We start from the raw sequence: 18,620 nt of genomic DNA, 5'->3' as shown, positions 1-18,620 counted from the left end.
TATGATATATCTAAAATTGAAGTGTTTTGCAGTTGGTGAGTAAAGAAAAGAAACATAAAGAAGCTGCCTTTGCAGCTGGAACAAATGGAAAAAAAGGGATCCAAGAGACAGCAAAACGTGAAAGAATAAAATAAGGGAAGCTGCCTTTGGGCAGTGGAAAAATAAGAAGAAAAAGGAGAATCCAAGGCATGAGACACGGGGGAATAATAGTGGAACAAAAAGAATGGCAAAAAATAAAGATAGACTTGCGGAGAGAGGAGCTGCCTTTGGGCAGCGTGGAAAACCAGCGGAAAAGAGGAGGGGGGAGGAGAAAACCAAGAAGAAAACAGAATAAAAAAAAATAAAAGAAAGGCAGACTGCTGCCTTGCGGCAGCAGAAAACCGAAGGGGGACAGAAGTCAGAGACAGAAAAGCAGTAGAGGGGGGCTGTCTTTGCAGCTCAGAGGAGAGACTGTGGGCGCAGGAAATAATAGGAGGGCAGTGCAGGAACAGAAGAAAAGGCTGCCTTTGGGCAGCGTGAAGTGTGAGAAGGCAGGGAAGAAGCACAGCCAGCGCAGCGGAAATGGGGAGGACGCCAGTGAAGAAAGCAGCAAGCTGCTCTCTCTCTCTTTCGGTTTAATCTTTCCAAACTTCTCTTTTATTTCTGTTTTAATAATGTGTAAATAAACTTATTTTGGCTAGAGGTTAATTCAAAGCCATGAATATATTTGTAATATGAATTGATTACCTTCGGTTGTGATTTCATAAGTTGTGATTTCAATTTACTTATCCGTTCGTATAAAAACTGATTTGTGTATGTTGGTTGAGAATGCACGCTTAATTTACATGCATGAATTTGATGCTAGAATATAAGTGAATTTCACCTAATCGTTATGAACTTATTTTCACAAGTAGTAAAGGTTGCTAGTCACAATCACGTTAAGTAAATTCTTGGCAAGAGTATCATGCTTTTTCATAGTTACGAATGCCTCGTCAATGCTTATAGTTTTCACAAAGTTTAATGATCTTTGATTGTATCTCTATTGTGCTTTTCACGTAGGGGACTTTTGAAGAATGTTTTGAATTGTTGTATGCGTTTTTCCGTCCAATTCAATAACTTAAGGAAAACTTGAAGATTAAAAAAGTGCTGTTCACGGTTAATCTGGAGTATTGAGATTCACAATTTATTGAAAGAACAACTGAAAATCAATTTAAGTTGCATATGTGTCATGTGTGGAGAATAACCCTCTAGCTAGTCCGTCATTTATCATTTCACCTTAATTTCATGTTTTTGTCAATTCTGTAATTTAATTAAGTTTAATTTACTTTTCATCAAAACCAAACACCCATCCATTATTAAATTATATTATTTATTTAGTTTTCTTTATTGTTAGTCTTTTAATTTAATTTCCGTCCATTTCAGTTCCTAGTGTTTAATTTAATTGTTTTCATTATTTTGAGTCATTTTAAGTGTGTTTCGAGTTATTAGAGTTTTTAGCCTAGTTTTGTGTCCTTGAGTCTTATTTAATATTTTTAAGTTAATTTAATAGATTAGCAATCCCTCCTAATCCCCGGCCTAGAACGATACCCTACTTACATCTATACTACAATTGTCAAAAAGAGGGTTTAATTTTGTGTGTTAACTTATTTTACGCATCAGCTTGTCCTTAAGAGTTGCAAGGTATAACCTGCAATTCCTCTTCCAATGCCCCTCCTTTCCACAGTGGTGGCAAGTCCCCTTGGGCTCCATTGCCTTCCTTTTCTTCACTCCTCCTTTCGGTTTAGGAGTGGGTGACTTCTTCTCCTTCCCTTTGCCTTTGCCTTGCGGCTTAGCCTTGGAAGATGATGGCTTGTTGTAGGCTACTGCAGCAGTCCCTACAACGTTCTCTTTCTTCATAGTCTTCTCGGCAGTTACTAACATATTTAGTAACTCAGAGAGAGTACTATCCATCTTATTCATATTGTAGTTCATTACAAACTGCGAGAATGAATCAGAAAGAGAAGCCAATATGAAGTCCTGGGCCAATTCCCCGTCAAGTGGAGTACCTAGGTTCTCCAATTGTTCAATGAATCCTATCATCTTCAGTACATGTTGATGTACTGGAGCCCCCTTGACTACAACTACAGTCTTTTGATTAAGGACCTGACTACAACTACTTGGTCCTTTCTACTTTGTTCTGACATTACTGGTGTTGGGGAGTTGGGACAATATGGGGTCTATCTCATTCTTCTCTTGTGAGGAACGACCCTTGTTCCAGAAGCTTTTGGGCTGTCACCTTAGTCGGGCGGGCGTTCTTATCAGCTCCTAAGTACTGGAGAATTCCAATACTAGGATTATAAAAGCTGGCTTCTGCCACATTGGCGTGGGGAGGAATGGCTGTGACTCGGCCTCCACCATTTCCCAAAATCCTGGTCATGTGGCTCATTCCTCATGGTAAACTACTACTTGTTGATGCAGGGTGGAAGGCATAGAGAGACTCTGGTGAATCCAATCTCGGCCTAGTAAAGCTATATAGGTGGAAGTACTGTCCACGACGAAGAAAGCTAGCATGACTTGCTTGGAACCCAAGTCAACCTCCAGGGGCAATATCCCATGGGTTTTGGTGATGGTTCCAGAGAAACTGGAAACTGTTAAATCTGTGGGGATAAGATCATCCTCACTTCTACACAACCTTTTCATCTGCTTATATGGCAACATATTGACTGCAGCTTCTCCATCAATCAAAACCCTCTTAAAGGGTACTCCCTCTAGATGAACCATTACATAAATAGGCTTAAGATGGTTGGCTAAGGTCAAACTCGAGCGACTGAAGACCATTCTGTCTGAGTACTCTCTTGGGCTCTTTCTTTGTGAGCTCGGGCAAAACCTATTCTACCCGACTCCTCTTTTCCCGCTTATTCAACACTAACATGTGCCATCATAGGTTTTGTTGCCAAATAATCACCCTCCATCGTGGTAGGTTGATCAGGCTCGGCGTAAAACATGGCAGATAAAACATATATCATGTTTACGTGGAAGTTGCTAGGTTCAGGTAAGTCATCCTTCTTGCCCCCAATATGGTTCATGAATTCATCTAACCATGCCTGTGCTTCTGTTGGCAACATCAGCTCGGGCAGCCTTTCCTCCCGAGCTATACCAAAGTTTGGCATTTGTTTTGGAACTTCGCAAAGAGTATAAATCAACAAGGGTGAAGGCATTCTCCTTTCGGGCGAGATAGTTCCAAAACGTATTGGCTTCGAGCTCCATATTGGTGTTGATATCATTACCATATCCTCTTAGGCTCTCCTCAGGATTTTGTATTTCCCAAGATGAGGGCTTTGTGGGACATGATCTTATTCCCCTTCAGTCTTGCTATTTGCCTTTTCTACCTTCTTTTTACTTTTCCAACAAAGTTAATTTCTTCCCCCATGAAGTACTTTCTCAAACTTCACATTTTCAAAGATTTCTGAGGCAGCAGAGACTTTTAGTGAATTCATATGGACTTTGTGCTGCCTCTGGACCCTCCTGATCATAGAGGCTCCCATTTCTTTGACAGATCTTCCATCTTTTCCAACCACATACCATTTCCGGCCAAGTCGGGCAGGATTCTTCTTCGTTACTAGATTCACTATCCTCTCCTTTATTCTGACATCTCCACCGACATAGCTTGGCTAGGGTGGCCTCATATCCACCCATTTTGGTGTTTTAGCTTCTATGTATTCCACTTCTTCAGAGGCCTCATAATCTTTGAATACTTCTGATAATCCCTTTGGTTGAGAGTCCTTTCCCAACCTTTGGAAAACATTCCTAGAAGTTTCTTTTTCAGCTGCCCGTATGATGCTTCTGTGGATTTCTTGTTCTTCTTTCTCTTTTCTTCTGATCAACTCCTGATCAATAATAATTCATGATGTTGGCACTTCTAACTCACATTCACACTGGCACTTGCTACACAAAACTAGTCCTTTAACTATGGCTACTTTGGGTTTCTCGGGAAACTTGATAGTTCATTCTTTCGATCTATCAACTTGCCTTTTTCTGCTTTTACTTACCAGGTGGCCTTTCCTTTGCCTTTTTCAGCCCAAGTCAAGTTGATATTGTTTATTGAGGCGTCTAGGAAGGGGTTCGTGTCAATCATCATATTGGCTTGGGGTTTTTCCAACATCAATTTTTCCTTCACTATGAGGTCTTATATCCAATCCCCGAAATGGACACACTTGGTTATGGAGTGATTGAAGGTATAGTGCAGCCTGTAATACTTCTTTCCTCATAGCTCTTCTGGCTTAGGTATCTTCTTGGTACTGTTAGGCACGATCATTCTTACCCGCACTAACTCTTCATAGATCTCAGAGGCGTTGGTTAAATCAAAACAATAACTCTGGTATTTAGGGGGTTTCATAGGGACAAATCCATCATCATTCATCACCACTTTCTGATCCTTGACTGGTTGGACTAACCCTTTCACTATTAAAGGTTTGAAGGGCGTAGTCATCTCTGCTGCACACATGTCCACCCCTTCTCTTCCATGGCCATTACTTTCTTTTGGCTCTGCCTCTTCAAACTCTACTTGGTGAATTGCAGCTTTACTTTTGTAGAAAGGAGACACCTTAAATGAGTGTGTCACTTTTATTCTTCTAGTAACAGCTTCTCATACTTTGTGGCAGCAATCACCAATTCTTGCAACTTATTGAATTGTACATTATAAAACTTTTTTTCTCAAAGGCAATCTCAAAGCCTTCTGAGCAATGGATATAAGTTGGGCATGATTGATAGGGAATTGGCACCTCACTCTTATCCTTCTAAACCTCATCATGAAGTCATCTGTAGACTCATGTTCATATTGCTTCACCTCCACTAAGTCATTAATAGACATCTCGGGCTCCATCCTATAGAACTGCTCATGGAAAGCCATCTCCATTTGCCCCCAGTTAGCAATAGAATTGGGGGGCAACATAGAATACCATTGAGATGCTAGACCAACCAATGAGTTCCCAAACAATCTTAACTTATAATTAGGATTTTCTTCAAATGCCATGCAATGGTTGGAGAACTTGAAAATATGATCTCTAGAGGACACGTTGCCATCTTCCCCACTAAAGTAAGGAATGCGAGCATCTTGAAGTTGAGGGGAAAATGATTCTGCTCATCAATATATTATGGGTATGGCTTCTGGTAGGTGATCCTGAACAACGAACGAGCTTAGGGTTGAGTATTCTGGACCACCATCTTTCTTAACTCAACTAACTCATCTTTGAGCTGCTGGTTAGCTGCATTGTTGTATGGGGTATGTGGGGCTCCCCATTTCGGGCTACGATCATTGCTCGAGAAAGTTTCGTCAGGTTGTCGATCAAGCTATCTCCACTTGGCATCCCCTCTCTTACTAGCCAATGGTGGGGGCCTATAAGGAGGAGGCTTGTCTGCCTTGGTAGGCTCACCTTTTCCACTGGATTCTCCAATTAACTAGGGCATCTCATACTTCTTCCTTTCTTGCCCTCTCTGGCCCCTAGTATCTAGTACACATAATAGAGGGTCAGACAACTCTGTTTCCAAGATCTCCTCCAATACTGGTTGACTAGCTCCAGATCCTTCCTTGTTTTTTCCTTTATCCCTTATTTCCTCAAGCAAAGGAAATAGGGGGATAACTGGTTCTTTCTCAGGGCTTGCTTCCCTCATCATTTCCCTGGCATAACCATTCTTTGGAGTAGAGTACTCCATATCTAATCTTCTTTGCAAACTCCCTATTAAGGAATAGAGCCTACTTACTTCTCCTCTGGTTTCCAGAGTGATATTTTCCATAGTTTTCAATACTTGCATCATAGTGGCTTGCAAATCCTCATTGGTCACCTTTCCTCTTGACTTCTCAAATGAAGTTGGGCTCTCTAGAATAGTTGGTCCTTGCAGGGAAGGAAAACCCTCTGGATGATTTGTCATGCTCGATCTTGGTAGATACTGGGGTGGCCCATATTTTGTGTTCCACCTGAAGGTTTTCTCCTTCCTTCTTTTTCTTGGCATATAAGACTAATAGGATCCCACCAGGCGTGCCAAAACTATGTTCGGGCAAAGATTTCTCTGGAGAAGGCTCCTAGGACCTCAGCACAGCTTCCCAAGCGATTGGCACTTTGGATGTGTGGTCGAGCTCTTACTTGTTGATGTGCTACAAGAAGAGGACAAAGTAAGTTCTGAAAGGTGCCTTTGTGGGGCCTTAGGTGTAGGTCTTAAGGCTCGCAATCAAAACTAACTAAGTGTTAGGCGTGCCACTGCTATCTCAGTATAACAGATGTAGAACAAGTGTGTTTTAAGTCAATTACTTGCACCCCATGTTACTCGGACTTCTTGAACTTCTTGCAGTTACTTTTCCTTGAAATTACAAGGTTTATATGCTAAAAAGTGATGGATGGTAAACAAGTTTACACAAAGGAATCGATACTACATCACTGAGGGAAATAGCAGAGCTTTTACACTAGACAAGAGATAGTTTCTTACTAAAAGATCTGAGATCTGGGCTAATTACAGCTTTTGGATGCAAATCTGGCTTGAGAGCAGAGTTTGGTTGTTTGTTTGTTTGATTGGTTGAGTGTCCTTGTCTCTGGGGCCTCTTCTTCCTTTTATAGACAAATTAGGCCGACTGTTGTAACTTTGCTCTTCCCCGAAAGCACTTGGGGGGTAGTGAGTCATCAGCTTTTTACTTTGAATGCCACTAGAAAGTGTTCTTTGGCTGGTAGTAGGTTAGTCTTCATCACTTGTCAATTTAATTGTAAGCACAGGGCTTGCATCTTCGCTGAGAAGGCTTTAATTTGCCTTTGGACTCGGTGTTGGGCTTCGGGCAAGTCCCCTTTAATTTAGCATCCTTGTGCTTTCCTTTATCTAAGCCCAATGTTCAAATATTAACCCAAACACTTTCACTACCCAGAAACAAGGTTACTGTGTATCCAATTCAAGGCGAATATTCGCGAGACAAGTTGATGCTTCAAAGAATCAGGTCTTACATCGTATGAGCACATTATATAAATAACGAGCAGATAAATCCTTTGCTTATCAGTAGCTATGTTTCTCACAGGCATTACCTAGTTTACTTCATTATTTTGTATGAAATCGTCAATTCCTGAAATTGCTTGAGGTTTACATCTTCACCGACTCAGATATAGCAGTTGTTGATGACCTAGGACACATATTTCGCGAATATCCGAATTTTCATCTGGCGCTGACATTCCATAACAACAATGCACAACCTCTAAATTCAGGATTTATAGCAGTGAGGGGCACTGCTGATGGAATTTTAAGGTGCGTTATCACGTTATCTGTGTACTCAGAGTTATTTTTATGTATTGTTCTTCTGAGTCTCTTGTGTGATATATTCTGGATATACGTGATTCACTTCAAATGTGGTGTGCCTGGTATTAAAGAGTGGGAGAACAAAGAATGATTTTCGACTAAATCAAACTGGTTTAGCTTAGCATATGAATTACATGTCAGAAATTTGATCGGGGGCCTGCTGATTTCGTTTGAAGAGAGAATGGATGCTGATTTCGTGGCATTGAAAACATAAGACATGTAACTGGTATTCGGATTGCTTGTCATGATTATTTAAATGTCGGCATGTCACGTGGGGTTGTAGTACACAATAAAAAACCGATACCTGGATTTCGCCACACAGTTACCTGGTAGCTCAACAAAATGTTCAAATGAACTACATATTTCCGTCCTACTCTGGGATATGATTCTCGTACCGGAATCGATCTTTGAAATTTTATACTTGTGCACCCCAAATTTATGGCAATACTGAATATGGATATAATGTACTTGAAACATACTGGAATCAATGTGAGTGAGAGCGGGGAATAAATCATCGGTTACACCCAAGAGTAGGTTTTGTGAAATTTATTCATAACACATCAATAAGGAACTTATTTTTCTATAAACTGTAACTAGGCATTGTCAATTACAGGACCATTTTGACAAAAACAATTAGAAAATAAAGAAAGAAATAATCTGACATACGGTGTTAGTATCAAGAACTCTACAGTTAGAGCATTTATCCTGCCTGGGCGCCCCTTTAGTTCACTATTCTTGAAATGTCTTCGAACACGGTTTTAATGTCCGGTCTTTCGGATGCTGGAAGAATACATTTTAGAGCTACCTGTAGCATACCATCAAGAACTCTTGGGGAGTTCTTTACGCTCGGCCTTTCCAGAATCAGTCTGTCAAGGCATTCAAAACAACGGTTTTCTTCTGCCAATAGTCTCACCCAGTCTGTCAGATCAACCACACCCGGTATCCCAGAGACAATCTCCCCGGAACTCTTTCCAGTCAGGAGCTCCAACAAGATCACCCCAAATGCATAGACATCACTTTTCAACGATGGGCAGGGTTTACTTGAGCTAGCAAATTCAGGGGGGCGATAGCCAAGAGCACCTGCATTCAAGACTTGCTCAGTAGTCCCAGCGGGAGTCAAAATTCGGTGGAGACTATAATCTGTAAGGAGTGCATTCAGACTAGGAGTTTCTAATAAAATATTCGTGGATTTGAGGTTGCCATGGGGAATTGCCTTCTCATTATGCAGGAAGTTCAGACATCGGGCAACATCTACAGAAATCCTAAGCCGTTCCTCAAGTGACAGGGGAGAGAGTTTTGTTCGCTCTGCCTCTGTAGAGTTGGAAGATTCAGCAACCAATGTCAGATTCAGGGATAAAAAGAGAAACAAATTCGAAAACGGACAAAACAATAAACAAACATCAGTGGCACTCCAGTTTTGCTTTCATTGAAGGGAACTAACCTAACAGTTTATAAACCAAAGTAAAATATCAAAGCGTAAAAGTCACCAATGTCAGCCAAATAAAATCAAAGTACGCTAAGATACACTCTTTTCTCTCTTGACAATTTTCAGTGTGCACTACAGTTTTGCTTTCATTGAAGGGAACTCTAATCTAACAGTTTATAAACCTAAGTAAAATATCAAAGCGTAAAAGTCACCAATGTCAGCCAAATAAAATCTAGGTAGGCTAAGATCTAATCCTCTCTATGGACAATTTTCAGTGTTTTAGTACGTATGGATAGACCCGGTGGCGCATATTTTATATTTTCTAACAGATGGTACAAGTATATTTGAGATGCTTATTTGCAATCGTACAATAAAGCACAAAGAGCGGAATCTTACCATGGAGATGGAATGCCAATGATTGTGCATTGATATAAGTTGATATAATCAGTTTCTCATGTTCTATAGGGCCCCAGTAATAACCCAGCAGAGAAACTAGATTTGGGTGCCTGATGTTTCCTAGTTTCTTCACTTCTCTTGCAAATTCTTTCCTTCCTTTTGCTATTCCCTCCCGTAGCCATTTGACTGCCAATACATGACCGGAGTCGAGCATTGCTTTGTACATTGTCCCATGACAACTCCTTCCAATAGCTTCTGCTGGAGCACAGGAAAGTTCTTCTGCTGTGAAGGCCAAGGAGCCATCAAACAGATGCAAATCACCAGCCAATTTATCCGGAGAATAAGCTGTGAGCACAGCAGGACTCTCTGGTGGCTGTTGCTTTTTAGAGGGTGATGGATTCGATGATGATAAGAGAGACATAGGAGAAGATGTCCCTTCACCCCTTTCTTTTGATTCAGGATGACCCAAATTCTTAGGATTCTTTACAACTGACGAAGTGTCACAGGCATCATGAGCAGACCCCATTTGGGTTGATGGTGAAAGCTTTGGAAGGAGATCACAAGAAGATTTTGAGCAGTCTACATTTTTGTCCGGTGCTGATCGATGACGATGAGAAAGGGCAGAACCTCCTTGCACAGCATCTTTCTTTCCAGAACTTGCTTTTGAACTGCCCTTTCTACATCTCTGCCAGTGGGACCTGTAATGGATCATAAGGCATAAAAGAACTAAAACAGCAACTCCACCAACCAAACCTGCAATGAGGGAGATCCTAATAGCTGCTTTCATAAGGGGCCTGTGTTCCCTAAAAGTCATGTTTGGGACATCCTTCGGTGCAGATGGGGAACGAGGAAAAATCAGCAACGAGTTCCCTGGATAAAATGCAGAATCAGGGAACTGCCGCAAGTTTTCAGGTATGACGCCAGAAAGATGATTGAAAGAAACATTGAACTCTTTCAGGACATCTGGAAGGTCCTCAGGAATGCTACCTTCAAAGTTGTTATTAGATAGATCGAGATACATTAAGCTACGGAACTTAATGATCTCTGGGGGTAAATGACCAGCCAATGAGTTGTTTGACAGATCTATAGACACCAGGCTCAAATTTTGAGCCGAACCACTTGAAGAATCACTTGATATGTCCTGGATGGGTATTGACCCAGACAGATTGTTGCCCGATAAGTTAAGATCAGTCAATTTCGTTGAAGAGAAAAAGCTTGGAAGAAGTAAGCCTTGTAGGTGGTTGAGGCTAAGATCAATCACATTTAATTCTGGGTATGTTCCCAATACTGTCGGAAGTATGCCTTCTAATGAGTTCTTGGATATCTTAAATGAAGTTAGCCTAAAAAATTGAGACGTTTCATTAGGCAGACTTCCGGTCAATGAATTGGAACTTAGCTCGATAACTTCAATGTAATTTCCCCAACCTCGGATTCGAGACAAGTTACCTGTGAGCATATTATTACTCAGATCTATGACAGAACAATGCCCAACCATGGCAGGTAAGGAGCCTGACAGTTTGTTTGAAGAAATATTAAACTTCTTCAGAGTTGCAGAGGTGATGCTTCCTACTGGACCTGCCATGAAGGTAATCAGTGTGATCATGTATGAAGGAAAGGGAGGGAAAAACAGTAAACGAATGCAATTAAAAATTCAAGATGATATAATCACTTTTAAAAACTGGCGACTTCAACCAATAAACATGAAATCACGCAAAAGAAGATTTCCTCGTACTGAAATGGAGCCTTTACCCTAAAGTTGCTTTCTAAAATTAATATGCTTCTCCACCCATGATTCCATCTACATCAACATAGTTTCATGTGAAGATGCTAATGCAACCATGACAACATAGCCGTCTGATTTCTCTTAGTGACAAGACATTAAAGATTAATTTCCTAAAGCAATGGACTTTCTGATAAGTCTGAGAACGTTTACTCAAGCTTATACTGGAAGAATAAATAACTAAATCAAAGCCTTTCTTTCATGGCATCATAAGTGATTTTACTTGTTTATTTTCAATCTACAAGTATGAAAAAAGAAGGTCTAACAAAACTTTCAATTTGAAATATAAAAGGACAAATATGTATGTAAAACCTCTTAGCAACAGCTAACAAGTGTAAAAAACTGTTGAAAACGCAATATACCTTCAAGTTCGTTATGACTAAGATCCAGTTCTGACAAGAGCATTGAGCTCTCTTGCAATAGAGCTTCCGGTAGAGAACCTGATAGCTGGTTGTTTCCAAGCCGAAGTACTCGTAGAGAGACAACAAAATTGAAGGAAGGTATAGGACCCACTAACTGATTATAACTAGCATCAAACACCTCCAAACTATCAAAATATGGCATTCCATCGTGAGGAAAAAGCTGTCCGACCAAGGAATTGTGGCTAACGTTCAAGTACTGAATAGAAGAAACAAAAGAGGAGTTACCAAGTCCCAAATCTAATGAACCAGATAACAGATTGCTGCTTACATCAAGATGGACCACGCTACCCATTTTGGATAGAAAATTCATAATGTCTCCAGAAAAGCCATTAGCTCGAAAATCAATAAACTTCAACTGTTCAAGTTTGCCAAAACTAGAGGGCAAAATGCCTTCAAATTGGTTCAAAGAAAGATTCAAAAGCACTAGACCCTTTAAGTTGACCAAATCGTAGGGTAATAGCCCATGAAACAAATTGCTTGAGAGATCCAAGTATTCAAGAGACTGAAATAAAGCAACCTTTGAGATGGTCCCTGTGAGCCGGTTGTTTGAAAGCGACAAGTTTTGAAGCATTGTAAGGCCAGTAATGGCTGAAAAACTGAAGTCACCGACCAAACCAACATCATTGATAGCAATTGAGATGACGCGACCATTACTACATGTTACCCCAAACCAATTCAAGGGGCAGCCATCAGAGTCCAAGGAGTTAGAATCCCACGAAACAAGAAGTTTCCCTGAAGGGTCCTTGTGAATGCCTTTCCGGAGGTCTAAGAGTGCTCCCAAATCTGACTGCCCTCCTCCTCCCGATGCAGTTACTGCTAGTACCAACAACAATAGCATCAAACTCAAACAGATTGTCTGCATTACTCCTTGAGCAGCCAGCATCCAGCAGCCAAACTTGAGGGAAAGAAAGAGTGATAACGTAATCAAGTTAGCAGGAAACAAAGGAAGATGTTACAAAACAAAGAACCCATCCTGCTAGTTAATTTGCTAGGAATGAATGAATGAATGAAATGAGAGTAAAGTAAATATTGAAAAATGAATGAATGAATGATTCCACAACCACAAAGGGTACCCATGGCCATGATATATAATCAAAGAATGAAGCCAATGCCAATGCCATTATTTGTTTGTCACAAATCCAAAACACATCAAGTCATCAATGTATGTTCAAAATACAACAAAACACAAAATTTGTACTCAACAGTCAGTCGGTGACAGTCATATGAGAAATAAAAAATGCAAAAGAATAATGTAATACTTTTTTCCTTGGTAATGCCAACTCCAAGCACTTAGCAGGCAGCACTAAGTGAGAAGAAGAAGAAGAAGAAGAAACAAACCAAAAAGGGAGAGTGAACGAAATGAAGCTCCAACTCCAGCTCCTTCCCAGCTTCCTCGTGAACTGGGAAATTCAGAATGGATCTGTGCTGCTGTCTAAATCATAAGCATTGGAAATTTGGAAGCAAAAGAGCGAAACCAGAAGCTGCACTGTCCATTCTCTCTCTCTCCAAGAACTCTTCTTCTTCATAGACATCTGCAAGAGTGAGAAAATTCAGAGGAATAAGAGGAAACTAGCAAGGGATGCCCGCAGGATGCTGCGGGATTGAAAACCATAAGAAAACTTAGTATATAGTACTATTTATTTACTAAAGATAATACTTGATGTGTACAGACATACTATTTACATATGAAAGATTTGGTAGATGGACCTAGTTACATACAAAAGAAATAGAACCCAATACATCAGTTGTCAAAGGAATCTATGAAATGATATAAAATCTTCGCACTAGGGTGAACAACTCGAATTGGATTAAGCATTGTTTAATTTGAAGACCATAAACTCAGCAGGGTAAAACTACAAAACTTGTGCTTTCTTAAAACCACTATATTTTGTATTCCAAAAATTTGTAGCAGCCAAACACTATATGAAGCTCCAACCAAAATGAACAAAGAAAATCCTAATAAGAACAATGAGGCTAAATTACAGAACTTGGGTGTTTCTTAAAACCCCAATCCCATGATATTTTAAATTCCAAAATTTTCAGGGTAGCCAAACACTATCAAACTAACATGATAAAGAAATTACTAATAACAACAAATGGGAAAAATAACAGAACATGGGAATTTACATAAACCTACATACTAAAAAGACTCGATGTAGTTTCACAATTTGATTGGTTTATGCATATTACATATGGAATCAATAAGTTTCCTTGTACATATTTGCCTCATTAATCTGCAAAAAGAATCAAACATGGGAAAGTTTACATGTCATTGTATAGACATCTAACATAATCACTTTTCTTGCTCCATGATTGAACTGAAGATTTTCTTTCTTTAACAACAAAGTGAAATCAAATATAACCTGAAAGTTAAACAATGTAATATGGTTTTAAGTCAACTGAACTGAAGTATGTGACACGATCAGTTAAGATGAATATTAACTTGGTTCTCAGATTAAACTGCTGAGTTCTAACTTCTAAAACAAAATATACTATGTCTAATATTAGACAAATAAAAGCAAACACCTCAGAAATAGTGGCAAAGGAAAATGAAGTTCACCTTAAACCCAACCCAAGAACCTCTCGACACACCAAGAACCCCATATCCGAAGCGAAAGACAGATATGGCACTCTTGACATATAGAAAGAAACATGTTTTATGTCTATTATAAAATTTAACAGAAAACAAACACAAATGCCATGACAATTGGCATTTTATAGTAAAGGATATTTAAGTTAGCCCTATTTTGAGCAAAGAGGGCTGAATTGCACTCATCAAACTTTGTATTTTCAGACTTGGGTAGCTGTTCTGATACTGAGGTAGTTTATTGGCCTTGCTAATAAGTTGTATGTTATATTAATTTTTCCTTTTTTTTGCCAAGCTTTGTATTTTCACTGTTTCAAACAAAAAAAAAATATTACATAGTTTTCCAATATCATTAAAACACGTCTCACACTATTTTATGTGCTAATATGCCAATGTACATGTGATAGTGGATTAATGACAAAGAGTCAAAGACATTTAACATGTGTGTGTCTCATAAAAATTTCATTTACCTAGGAATGATGTTTCTCTGGCCCCCAATCATCAATCATATATGAAAGACATTCTAATCAAAATTATCCCAGAAACCATCCTGAATATGCATTTGGTTCCGTGCTAAAATTATACCAAAAGTAAATAAACAGCATTTTACAGGTTATCAACTTAATCATCCAAATGAAAGCAAAAGTAACTAACTGGAGATGTGAACATGCAATGCATTTGTGGGCACATGACTGTGACCCCGGCTACCCACAAAGGAAGCAATAAATTTTTCAACATTGAAGGTGAGATGTTAGACATTAAATGAGTGTACTTTTATCTCTTTTTCTGGAGTCTAAATACCAAAACTAAATATATAGCATTTCCCAGGATTTCAACATAATCATCCAAAAAGAACCAAAGCAAAGGTAATTAACTGGAGATGTGGACGGGAAAATGTTAAAAGCAACCTAAAATCAACATTATGCATATATATAAAACTAAAGTTATACCACATCTTTCAATTGTTATTGAGGCCTCCTCCATTGTGTACCCCATATTGACCAAGGCCCGTATCTTCTCTTTCTCCGATGTAGAATTTATGTAAAATAGGCAATGAAATTTGTATGAGATACACACATCTGTGAAATGTCTTTGACTCTTCGTCACGAATCCACTATCCTGTGTACCTTGGTATAATAGCACATAAAATAGCATGAGACACGTTTTAATGATATTGGAAAACTATGTAATATTTTTGTTGTTTGAAGGATTGGGGAAACAGAGAAAATACAAAGCTTGGCGAAAAAGGAAAAACCAATATAACATACAACTTATTAGCAAGACCAGAGTTGGATGCTGGGATATATAACAGAGTTGGATATCCACTTTGACCCTCTCTTTCTGCAAACAAAAACCAGAGTTGGTTGTTGGGATACATATAGCAAGTAAAAACTAGAGCAGCAAAGATCTCAGCTTTACTCGAAATGAATTATAATTCAAAACCATGAACTAGGTTAAATGCCACAAATCTACCAAAAAGGAACTTCCAATTTCGCTCTGTTCAGTTTAAAATCAGATGGTATTTGTTGACTATGGCAACAATGAATAACCACAACAATCCACGATTCTCACGCGAAAATCCACACCCATCCAACAGTCTACTTGTTCGATGTTGAATGTGGGATATCAGGCAATGAGGGCTTCAAAGGCTACCCCTCTGCCTCTTTCCTTCTGTCTCTTTCCCTCTGTCAATTTTTTGACCACATGGACAACGAATTACAACTTTTACTGTAAACAACACCACAGATAAACCCTAAATATGGCGCATTTTTTCCAAATCCCACCACTCATTAATACATGCAACCCCATTTGCACATAAACAATTAGAACTATGTGGAAAAAGAAAAAAAAAAGAGAGCAAAGAAAAGGCTTATATAAGCTATCTTATGACTAAATGCAGGCTTAAGAAGAAGACGAAGAAGAAACAAACCGACAAGGGAGAGTGAGCGAAATGAAGCTCCAACTCCAGCTCCTTCCAAGCTTCGCCGTGAAATGGGAAACTCAGAATGGATCTGTGCTGCTGGCTATATCATAAGCATTGGAAATTTGGAAGCAAAAGAGCAAAACCAGAAGCTGCACTCTCCGTTCTCTCTACAAGAAACTCTTCTTCTCCACAGTCAAAGGAGTAGGAGGAAATTATTTGCAAGCGTGGAGGAGTAGGTGGACTCACTCACTCGATGCTATCTTGTTATTATTACGAGTTCAAAATCTTCTACACCCAAATTTACCCAAGGCCTCTATCTGTGACCTAATCAGATTTTGACACGTGTCCACACCCAACTTCAACTCTAAAAAGAACGACGATCATGTCACAGCGGAGGAACCGCCTACAGCTCATCTCCTCAATCGAGGAACTCCGCCCCATAATCCAATAAATCGCGTTCTCCGGCGTCGAGGTACCGGGCGAACGGCAGTTCCAGCTTGGCCGCTTCTCCGAAGTTCTACAGAACAGCCTTCAGCTGGCCCGAAAAGTCCTCGCGACGCCGCGCTGGAACTTGTACGAGACCATACAATTCACGCAAAATATGGACTCGTTTGAGAAGACGGTGTCCAGATTTCTTTAACACCAGTTGCAAGCTGCAGGCCCACATCTTGGCTAACGTCCACCACATGAAGGTGGAGGCGGCTCAGCGGTTCGACCGGCTTGATTGGTCGAGCCGGATGCTGAAATAGCGGCTTGGCGCCTTAAATATTGGAAATTGCGGCGGTGGGTGGATGAAAGAGGCTGTGAGGAGGAGGCGCATCAACGACATCTGGGGAGAGAGAGAGAGAGAGAGAGAGTTCCGTGTGATTCTTCGTTGGTTTTTTTTTTTTTCATTATGTTTGGATATGGAAATAACTTGAAATTTTGGTTAAAAGTCAAAATTTATAAATTGACATGCATCAATTTCTTTGTTTGGATTCATAAACATAGAAATTTAGAATTTCCACGTGAAAAAAAAATGGAATTTGGGACCTCCAATTATCAAGTTCAAATTCCATGTAAATAAGTGTCATTTCCCAATTTCTATGATTGAGAGTTTAAAAATAACAAACTCCGTATTTAATTCCATTGTTCTTTTAGGTTAACCAAACAAGAAAATTTACAAATTCTAGAAAATAAAATCTTGTCATTTTAATTTTTGTCATTTTGAAATTCCTTAGTAATCTTAAATTTCTTCATCCAAATATAGTGTTAGAGTTAAAACAGCGTTTAGAATTAAGTTAGTTGTGGACATGTGTCAAAATTTGATTAAGTTACAGATATGCCACAGATGACACACCCCGTCCCGAAGGAGGGCATGCTGGTCGTCACATGAGAGTGACGTAACCATTTACACAGTTCTAAAGCTTTAAAGATACAATTACTAAGATGTAACACCCGAGGGTAAGTCCTACTTTTGTGAATTCTGTCAGAACACCGTGAGAATCCTCGTGAGCTACCAACACTACTAACTAGAACTTGGAGGGGTGCAAAATAAGATTGAGTGGGTCAGTAAAACAAAGTTTTTCGAAAATCATCTCATTATCAAAACGCTAACCCCTCGCTGTAAAACCCGTATACTTTCCCAAAAATATGTAATACGTATACTTATCTCAAAACCATACTCAGAAGTAGTGATATGTGAATTATATGCCATGCCAAAATATATATCTCATCAAATCATATAAGTAACTCATGCAACTTATGTTATTACACAAAAATTGGCACTACAGTTGGTAGCCATTTTCTTAAATTTTTCATATTCAAGAATTGGTCAATCCGACTTAAGGCTACGCATTTTTTTATGGTAGTTGAATTAATCATATCAAATATTCACTTTAGTATGAACCTTTTGGTAGTTTATTTTTCTCTTCATTTGCCTCAACCATCCTTAGTTGCCATGGTTTGGTTCACCTATAAATATAGTTGGTTTTGCCTTCCAAAATCCTGAATGGCTAAAATTACTCCAGTATTAGCATTGAAGTTGTTTTAGTTGTTCAACATCTGAAGACAAAAGAGAAAGTCTCAAAACTATAACTTCATAAAGTTATACAGTAGAACATAACTAACAAAATATACAAAATTAAGAAAACAATTATTTGATGTATTTCATACTATTTTACACCATTTCAAACTAGTTTACATAATTTCACACTAATTTACATATCTTACACTACTTTACAGCAAAAAATCCTATACGCTACATTATCTTACACTATTCTATGACAAACTAGTCACACTGCTACTGCATTTTTTTTCCTAATCTTCCTCGGGTCTTCTTCGTCTACTGGCTCATTGGGTGGTTCTAGCCATGGGTTTTTTATATCTATTGGCGGCCATATGTTTCCATTCTCTCATGTGTTACAACAAAACTTATAAATATCATCATCACGTATTTCACCGTCAACACCATCAACAATTCGTCTTCGCGTCCTAAGGCTATGCTTTTCAATACATTTTTGGGTTCGAAAAGTGTAGTTGCACTTTCCAATTGTTTTTCTTTTAACTATTTCCTTAACAAGATCCTTGGTGCAATCATGAAAAAAGTTTTGATATTTGAAAACATTTGTTGTAGAGATGAAATTCTTGGCACAACCATCACTTATATTTGACTCCATAGTATCTGTCCAGACCAAAATGTTAGACATCTAAAATACAATAATTGTATAATCGAAAGTCAAAACATTAACCCCAATAAATCTTTCTTCTTAATATTAAGACAACTTAAAATTCAATTCCTAATCTAAGGATTGGAAACC

At 39.0% G+C, this 18,620-nt stretch overlaps 1 protein-coding gene across 6 annotated transcripts; it reads right to left on the bottom strand.

Moving 5' to 3' along the window:
• Nucleotides 1–7,851: 7,851 nt before the first annotated feature.
• Nucleotides 7,852–16,735, bottom strand: LOC103448150 (probable inactive receptor kinase At5g10020). 6 transcript variants are annotated; one of them, XM_029088751.2, is made up of 7 exons: nucleotides 15,829–16,735; nucleotides 15,167–15,239; nucleotides 14,849–15,025; nucleotides 12,650–12,843; nucleotides 11,252–12,206; nucleotides 9,110–10,684; nucleotides 7,852–8,598 (listed from the first exon to the last, which is right to left on the bottom strand). In XM_029088751.2, exons 5-7 carry the CDS (start codon nucleotides 12,192–12,194, stop codon nucleotides 8,009–8,011), a joined length of 3,108 nt encoding a protein of 1,035 aa, XP_028944584.1. In that variant the 5' UTR covers nucleotides 12,195–12,206; nucleotides 12,650–12,843; nucleotides 14,849–15,025; nucleotides 15,167–15,239; nucleotides 15,829–16,735; the 3' UTR covers nucleotides 7,852–8,008. The 6 variants fall into 6 exon arrangements, with proteins under 6 accessions (XP_028944584.1, XP_028944585.1, XP_028944586.1 ...); XM_029088752.2 differs by having other exon boundaries at nucleotides 14,849–15,017; nucleotides 15,829–16,703; XM_029088753.2 differs by having other exon boundaries at nucleotides 15,833–16,060.
• Between the last annotated feature and the right edge of the window lie 1,885 nt (nucleotides 16,736–18,620).

This window comes from Malus domestica, chromosome 11 (genome assembly GCF_042453785.1).
Source record: "Malus domestica chromosome 11, GDT2T_hap1".
Classification (NCBI taxonomy): Eukaryota; Viridiplantae; Streptophyta; class Magnoliopsida; order Rosales; family Rosaceae; genus Malus; species Malus domestica.
This window is presented reverse-complemented; position numbering and strand designations above follow the sequence as displayed.

Excerpts from the sequence above, each read along its gene's own strand:
- LOC103448150 (XM_029088751.2), bottom strand. The coding sequence starts at position 12,194 with ATGCTGGCTGCTCAAGGAGTAATGCAGACAATCTGTTTGAGTTTGATG. Across the intron at positions 10,685-11,251 it reads TAGTCATAACGAACTTGAAG|GTCCAGTAGGAAGCATCACC; the intron begins GTATATTGCGTT and ends CCTTCATGGCAG. Across the intron at positions 8,599-9,109 it reads ATTGGCATTCCATCTCCATG|AGGCAGAGCGAACAAAACTC; the intron begins GTAAGATTCCGC and ends CCAACTCTACAG.